Consider the following 8,488-nt stretch of genomic DNA (forward strand, 5'->3'; position numbering starts at 1 on the left):
ATTTGTGGGTTCGATTACAGGCTCAAAATGGCCAAAAACAAAGACCTTTCTTCTGAAACTCGTCAGTCTATTCTATTGTTCTATTCTTGGCTATTCCATGCGAGAAATTGCCAAGAAACTGAAGTTCTCGTACAGCGCTGTGTACAACTCCCTTCGCAGAATGGCGCAAACTGGCCCTAACCAGAATATAAAGAGGAGTGAGAGGCCCAAGTGCACAACTGAGCAAGGGGACAAGTACATTAGTGTCTAGTTTGAGAAACAGACGCCTCCACAAGTCCTCAACTGGAAGCTTCATTAAATAGTACCCACAAAACGCCAGTCTCAATGTCAAGAGCGAAGAAGCAACTCCGGGATGCTGGCCTTATAGGCATAGTTGCAAAGAAAAAGCCATATCTCAGACAGGCCAATAAAAATAAAAGGTTAAGATGGGCAAAATAACACAGACACTGGACAGAGGAACTCTGCCTAGAAGGCCAGCATCCCAGAGTCGCCTCTTCACTGTTGATGTTGAGACTGGTGTTTTGCGAGTAACGGTTTACTCAAGTAGTATTTTACTGGGTGACTTTCACTTTTACTTGAGTCATTTTGTATTAAGGTACACTATATATACAAAGGTATGTGGACAACCCTTCAAATGAGTGGATTCGGCTATCTCAGCCACATCCGTTACTGACAGGTGTATACAATTTGAGCCCACAGCCATGCAATATCCATAGACAAATATTGGAAGAAGAATGGCCTTACTGAAGAGCTCAGTGACTTTCAACGTGGCACTGTTATAGGATGCCACCTTTCCAACAAGTCAGTTCGTCAAATATCTTCCCTGCTAGAGCTGCCCCAGTCAACTGTAAGTGCTGCTATTGTGAAGTGGTAAAGTCTAGGAGCAACAAAGGCTCAGCCGCAAAGTGTTAGGCCACACAAGCTCAGATAACGACAGACAAGTGCTGAAGCACAAAGCGCATAGAAATCATCTGTCCTCGGTTGCAACATTTACTACCAAGTTCCAAACTGCTTCTGGAAGCAACGTCAGTGTTGGGAGCTTCATGAAATTAGTTTCCATGGCCGAGCAGCCGCTCACAAGCCTAAGATCACCATGTGCAATGCCAAATGTCGGCTGGAGTGGTGTAAAGCTCGCCACCATTGGACTCTGGAGTAGTGGTTCTGCTAGTCACATTCTGTTAAAGATCCCCAAAGCACACACATCCCTGGGTTGCTCGTCTTTTCAGTTTGCCGCAGCTCGCAACTGGAATGCCCCACAACAAACACTCAAACTGGACAGTTTTATCTCAATCTCTTTATTCAAAGACTCAATCATCATCATCGACACTTACTGACAGTTGTGGCTGCTTTGCGTGATGTATTGTTGTCTCTACCTTCTTGCCATTTGTGCTGTTGTCTGTGCCCAATAATGTTTGTACCCTGTTTTGTGATGCTACCATGTTGTGTTGCTGCCATGTTGTGTTGCTGCCATGTGTTGTCATGTTGTATTGCTACCATGCTATGTTGTCTTAGGTCTCTATTTAGTGTTGTGTTGTCTCTCTTTTCGTGATGTGTGTTTTGTCCTATATTTTTATTTGATTTATTTATATTTTTAATCCAAGCCCCCAACCCCGCAAGAGGCCTTTTGCCTTTGGTAGGCCGTCATTGTAAATACGAATTTGTTCTTAACTGACTTGCCTAGTTAAATAAAGGTTCAATTTTAAAAAATTAAGTGGGGGGCACAAAAGCCAGGTCCATACAGAAATGGTGGACACACTGTACTCCTGGCAACCATGTCATTGTGCATGCACCCAGGCCACCACAGGAGTCGCTAGAGTGTGATGGGACAAGGACATCCCTGCTGGTCAAACCCTCCCCTAATCTGGACAATGCTGGGCCAATTGTGCGCCGCCCCCATGGGTCTCCTGGTTGCACCCGGCTGCGACAGAGCCTGGACTCGAATCAGGATCTCTAGTGGCCCAGGTAGCACTGCAATGCAGTGCCTTAGACCACTGCGCCACTCGGGAGGCCTTGACTTTTAGTCTTACCCTGTGATGTCACAGAAAAGCCGTTTTAGGAATTTCTTCTTATCTTTTTAAAACACAGATCACAGAAATGGGCTGTTTTCACATATGTAAACACTGGTTTGGTACTGGAGACAATAATGAGGTTATGGGGTTAAAAAGGTTAAAAAGTGGCAGAATTGCCTTTTAATTAAGAAAGAGCCAGGGCAGAATTTCCCGAACTTATTGGAGTAGGTATAGCCTATGCCAGCTGGCTTACACCTGTGTAATAATAACCTAATCACATTATAACGGCATCAATTTGGAAACATTTCTCTTTATAAAATGATGTTTTCTCCACAGACTTCTTCATACGCTACAGCAACAGGGGTTTCTCATGCTGTATGGCATTGTATAGTGTTTTTCGTCCCTGGTCCCGGAAGGTCACACAAGAGCACCTGCAATGTGAGGACCCCCTTGGATCAGTATTGAAGAACACTGAAATATGTTTACAATTACAACAAAGCAAATTACAAAGTCCATTTAAAAACCATGTTCTATGTGCATGGGAACTGTCCCCAAAGCAGCCACTGAAAGGTGTCATTTCATGCACCCTTGTTAAACCACAGTGATGTAGTGAACCTTTTAGAGGTGGTCCACTAGACTCTCCGTCCGGCCCGCGGATCGAGGCGGATGTGGTAAGGAGTTCAGTTAGAAACAGGAAGCTCTTTCTGCTCTCCCCCTTCACAGCTCTGCTACAGTAACCTGTCTGTAAGTGGAGCTGTCAGTGAGATGGTGGTGGCCTGAAGAGGCTTTACTAAAGGTGAGAACAACACAATACATGTATTTCTATTGTCTCATGTTCAAGAGTGTAGGAGCAGCATGGTTGGGGATAGATAGACTATTTGAAGAGGTTCAATTTCAGAGACGCATCATGTTGTGTTATTGTCATCCTCATACCAAGGTGAAGACTTAATTGGAATTATATTGGCTTTCAATAATGTACCACTTCAGGAGTCTGCTTTGAAATGTCAAAAAGATCAGCCAGCAAACATGGAGTCCCCTTGTTCAGTCCGACAATTTATTTGGTATGATGAAGTTCAGCTGAGTGTGTAAAAAATGATGCTAAGGTTTGAGTTTGATGCTCAGGTTTTTTACAATTAAAACAATGTAACTAAAGCTGTTGAACTGTATACTCATATATATTTCAAATCTCTTCTATTTGGTATATCAATTATAGACCATTCATTAAGACTTTATTAGTCTTTATTAGTATTAGTGATGTAGATCATAGTCACTATTTTGTTCAAGGTAAATAAACAGACAAAATGTATTCCTAAGTGTATTGTTAAGTTTGATCAATACCACATGTTATACCTCTACCCTACCTCTATGCATTTGGCTTTTATCTACCTTTAATCACAAAATCGGTTATCATTTGCCCTAACCAAACTTTGTTTTATAAAAGCGAAAGTGTTCTTATCTTCTGATGCAGATACTGTATCCCTGAACCAACAGGGGTATTCAATACGATACCAACATCATTTTTCTTTGGACGTTTCAAGTTAATAGCATAAGAACATGTCACTCCTCACTGAGTGGGATCAAGGCATTACACAATGGTGTTGGCTATAGCGCTGTGATGACCACACACATCCTGTGGGTAGCTGTGGGCTCAGGTTGTTTACAGGAACACATGACCAATTTCTACCAAGTGAGGGGTTTATTTCCAACAGTTTAGTCTTTCTTTCCACTTAGTTTTGGTGCCTATAGAGATGATATGTAAGTAATCATTACACCCTTGGTCAGTATCTGATGAACTTGAGGTCTTTTCATGACAACATTGGGTGAGCAGGAGATTTGTACTGTTACAGCTGAATACGGAACAAGTTTGGCCAACACCTGTCAAAGAGAGAAGTTATTTTTAGTAAAAGTGAAAAACAGCAGTAAGCAACTATTCTTGGTGAATTAATTATACAGAAGAAAACTATGGAGGATAAAATTAGATCATTCCAAAGGCAAATGCATTGTTGTTTAATTTCCCCATAGGCATGATAGCCATCTTCAGCCTACAAGGAGCTGTCTTGGCCATTGTGTCTGCGGCATCTCTCAGTGTCTTCTCTGCTTTCTGTCTGTGGTGCAGGAGGAAAACCAGTGAGTGGCACTGCATTACAAATTATGACATTTATTACGTATTTAACTAGGCTACATGTCCCACTAATCAACCTGTAAATCTATTCCAATATCATGAAATCTTAAAGTAAAAATATATTTGTCACGTAGCACTAAAGCTAAATTAAAATACTTAGTTTTTTACTTTGACTCGTGAAATAATTTTCCAAATCAATCCGTAGTGTGTGCCATTCAATTAAAGTGTTCCTCTTTTCCTTGTCTGTAGAAATAATACATGAAGAGAATCAAATTTATGACCCTCAAATATTGTAAGTATAACATTAACATAGATATTCAATAACTGATGCACTGTAAGACCAAGCATGATCTAATCGATATAGTGAAGATTATTATAGATAAATAGCATAATACCCTATGTAATTCCTAATGTACAACTGAAATGTTCTATAGTTCATAAAATAGCCGTTTCTATCTTAACATAATTTTTTAAAACTCCTGTTGTAAAACAATTTAACCTCACTATTGGCTCCTATATGACAACACAATTGTTCATCACGTTCATCACATCTGCCCAACTCAGCCAACGCGAAGGAAGCAGATTTGCAGTAATGAGATCTAAAACAGGTAAAATGACATTGTGATTCATCATACCCTTTGGGGCAGATTCCCGGACAGAACAAGCCTTATTCTACTTAAATTAATACAGAATAAAAAAATATCTAAAAGGATTTCACAAGTGGCTTCATTATTGTGAATTTCCTTCTCATAGTGAATGACTGAATGCATCTATTTAATATGGTGATGGTTGTTATGGCTATCGTGTGCTGATCAACAGTAAATTATATGTTCTCACTCCTGAATCCTGCTTGAATCTCTTGTTTTTTTTTAGTCACACGACCCAACCAGATTATAAGAGAGCTGCCTCCAACACCAGTGTAAGTAAACTACTCATACATTTAGGTATTATGCCCGTCATGCTCTTGTCTTGTTCCAACATGACAGCTGAAATTACATTTTTTTAGTTCCTTAAAACGGGATGGGTAACAAAATATATACTTGTTTTAATATTTTACACACACGAACAAGAGTTTCTACAGTTGGAGAACATCTAAAAGAACATTGGAGTTTAGTTTTTAGCTTCCAGCTCACACCTGTTGGTTGTCATGTGTGATGTAATGACCACAGACCCACTGGGCACACACTGGTTGAATCGACGTTGTTTCCACTAATTACAACAAAATTACGTTGAACCAACGTGGAATAGACGTTGAATTGACGCCTATGCACATATTGGCTATGGTCTGTATTTACCTTAGGTGGCCCCTCAGCACTTTATCTTTGTCTCTAGATATGCTAATAACAGACAGCAGATATGCAACACTCACAATAAATACTTTAAATGTAATTTATTTTACAGGGAACAAACACCACAAGGTAGGTTTTATTTCATTCTTAATGTCCAGTAGACCTTCTCATTCACTTACATGGGGTCAGTGCCTAAAGAGTCTGTTGATAAAGCTTATAAACAAAACTGAACCAACTGGACCCAGAATTTGAACAGATTACAAACATTACAGATGTTTCAACATACAGGTAACTGCCAAAAAAAAAGGAAACACCAACATATAGTGTCTCAATAGGGCGTTGGGCCCCCAGGAGCCAGATCAGCTTCAATGCACCTTGTCATAGACACAAGTGTCAGGAACTGATTGGAGGGATGCGACACTATTCTTCCACAAGAAATTCCATAATTTGGTGTGTTGTTGATGGTGGTAGAAAACGCTGTCTCAGGCGCCACTCCAGAATCTCCCATAAGTGTTTGATTGGGTTGAGATCTGGTGACTGACTGCCTTGGCATATGGTTTACATCGTTTTCATGCATTGCTCATCAAACTATTCAGTGACCACTCGTGCCCTGTGGATGGGAGCATTGTCATCCTATGGGGGCATAGCCATGATAGCTAAAATAATGGGATGTTAATTGCTTAATTAACTTTGGAAGCACCTGCTTTCAATATACTTTGTATCCCTCATTTACTCGTGTTTCCATTATTTTGTTAGTTACCTGAAGGTGTTGTATGTGTGTATCTTTACAGTTGTGAATGAGGAGCAAGCGAAGTATCAAAATGTTGCAACAGGTAAATATTAACTGTTAGTAATTGTATTAGGTATATATGAATGCCAAACGTTTCCATTTTGGAAACACAGACCTTTCAATGTGGAAACAGTATCACTAATTCACTACAGTTTTATCCTGCACCAAATTCCTCAGCACTAACTAAGACTTTTCAATTGTGTTATATTAGCTCAGATGGGAAGTGTTGAACCAACATATGTGTAAGTATCTATCAATGCTTGGTTGCCATTTAAAACGTAATATACTGTATAGTCTACTTACAATTCATCTGAATTTTAGTTTGTGAAACTATTGTGCTTATTGTTTTTACAGAGATCCAATCCCAGTGTTAGAGTACCAGAATGTTAATGAGAGTGCTATTGCAGACACCAGAGAATCAGAAACGGGTAAGTATGATTTATCCAGTGACGTGAATACAGTATGTCTATGGTTTTATCAGATGGAATAAAATAAAATAAAATAAAAACTGGGGCGGCAGGGTAGCCTAGTGGTTAGAGCATTGGACTAGGTTGCAAGTTCAAACCCATGACAAGGTACGAATCTGTCGTTCTGCCCCTGAACAGGCAGTTAACCCACTGTTCCTAGGCCGTCATTGAAAATAAGAATTTGTTCTTAACTGACATGCCTAGTTAAATAAAGGTAAAATAAATTTTAAAGAAAAGAAAGATGGGAGGCCCCACCATTGATGCATTTTGTAGAGCCCGTTACTGTAGGGTGAAATCTTCTCAGATAATGTAATCTGCTGCTGTTGAAAGTAATGTCAAGCTTCAGCTCAAACCACAACCATCAAAAAGTACAGGCGACACAGCACATGGCAGTCTACATGCAGTAACACAATCTAACATCCTCTCAAGACAAATTTGATCATTTATTCGTATGTGTTCGGATTGTCACTTGCCTTATTTGGATGTCAGAAATGTTAAGTATCATTTGATAAAGATATTTCTACTTTCTAGATGGTGATCAATATGAGAATGTTTTTCCATCTATTGATACAATCAGCCGGGGCTCTGGTATGTACTTTAGAATGACTAAATGTAGGCCTATCCCTCCTTTGAAATTAGCCATATTTATGAAGATCATGTTTTTTTTATCAAAGTTCATTATCTATTTGGAGTAGATTTCATATATTTTATGTTGAACTAAGATTATTTCCCACCACCTCACAACAGATGGCTCAGATTACGAGAACTCTGAATTCCTGGAGCGAGTGAAGATGGGGTTAGAACCATTAGAGGATGGTAAGTCATCATAGTGCATTATAACGAAGACAACACTTCTGCTATGAACGTAGGATGAATGCACTAATTTTAAGTCGCTATGGATAAATTACTACAATGTAATGAACTAAGACTTGAGGCTTCTAATTTCGTCACAGATGAACCGGATTACGTGAACGACACTGACTGATATGGAATCTACATGCTCTACGAGTGGATATCTATGGGAATGGACTTTTCTCTCTTTGTTGAGCTGCTTGAATAAATATTAAGTTATAATGATACGTATGTCAGTGTGCTATACCAGAGCAATGCCATTTTAGGGTTAATGCCCAAAGTTGTATTACTTCATCAGGAATTCCCTTGAGTCAAAAAACGTGAGGAACCATGTGCAGCAGGGATGGGCAACTGGCAGCCCATGGATCAATTTCCAAAACTCATTCAGGGTCTCAGTTTACTGTTGAGAGAATAGTAGAATACACAAGGTGCACTTTTGAAATGTGCAGTTGTGCATCAGCGGTTATGTCAGCCACTCAATTAGCCCACCAGCAAAATTATTTTAGATTGGTAAATTAGACTAGCGGCCAGCTATCTAAACTTGTAATCATGTTCAAATTATGGGGCCACCATTGATCATCAGAGATCATATTAACTGCTGTTTGTCTCTACCCTATGGTACAATGTGTAGAATTACAGAAAATCCACATAACTGCTGCTACTTTCCCCCCTGTTCAGACTGCATGTATGGGTGTGGGTATGCAGACCCGCGAGCCACTGTGGCCCCTTATGAGGAGTTCTGATTTGTGGCCCCCACCCCCATCAATGTTGCCCATCCCTGATGTACAGTATTTTTGATTGTTTGAGTGTTACTGTAACTGTCACCATCTAGTGGTACAAAATGAATACGAGTCAGCTCCAAATGTAAAAGAAAAAAGATTGTCAATGTGTATTAATAAATAAATCCTTACTACAAAACCTTTAAATGTACAACCTCTTTATAGACCAATGTGTTCTGT

The 8,488-nt window shown here is 39.7% G+C and overlaps 1 protein-coding gene across 2 annotated transcripts; it reads left to right on the forward strand.

The window, feature by feature from the left end:
• The first annotated feature begins 2,698 nt into the window (after positions 1 to 2,698).
• On the forward strand, positions 2,699 to 8,455 carry LOC115105440 (linker for activation of T-cells family member 2-like). 2 transcript variants are annotated; one of them, XM_029627506.2, is made up of 12 exons: positions 2,699 to 2,805; positions 4,032 to 4,136; positions 4,381 to 4,423; positions 4,696 to 4,739; positions 5,005 to 5,050; positions 5,533 to 5,549; positions 6,212 to 6,253; positions 6,422 to 6,452; positions 6,565 to 6,638; positions 7,209 to 7,265; positions 7,425 to 7,493; positions 7,631 to 8,455. In XM_029627506.2, the coding sequence occupies exons 2-12, from the start codon at positions 4,034 to 4,036 to the stop codon at positions 7,660 to 7,662; spliced, it is 558 nt and encodes a 185-aa protein (XP_029483366.2). In that variant the 5' UTR covers positions 2,699 to 2,805; positions 4,032 to 4,033; the 3' UTR covers positions 7,663 to 8,455. The 2 variants fall into 2 exon arrangements, with proteins under 2 accessions (XP_029483366.2, XP_029483367.2); XM_029627507.2 differs by lacking the exons at positions 4,381 to 4,423; positions 4,696 to 4,739.
• The last annotated feature ends 33 nt before the right edge of the window (positions 8,456 to 8,488 follow it).

This window comes from Oncorhynchus nerka, linkage group LG22, assembly GCF_034236695.1.
Source record: "Oncorhynchus nerka isolate Pitt River linkage group LG22, Oner_Uvic_2.0, whole genome shotgun sequence".
NCBI lineage: Eukaryota > Metazoa > Chordata > Actinopteri > Salmoniformes > Salmonidae > Oncorhynchus > Oncorhynchus nerka.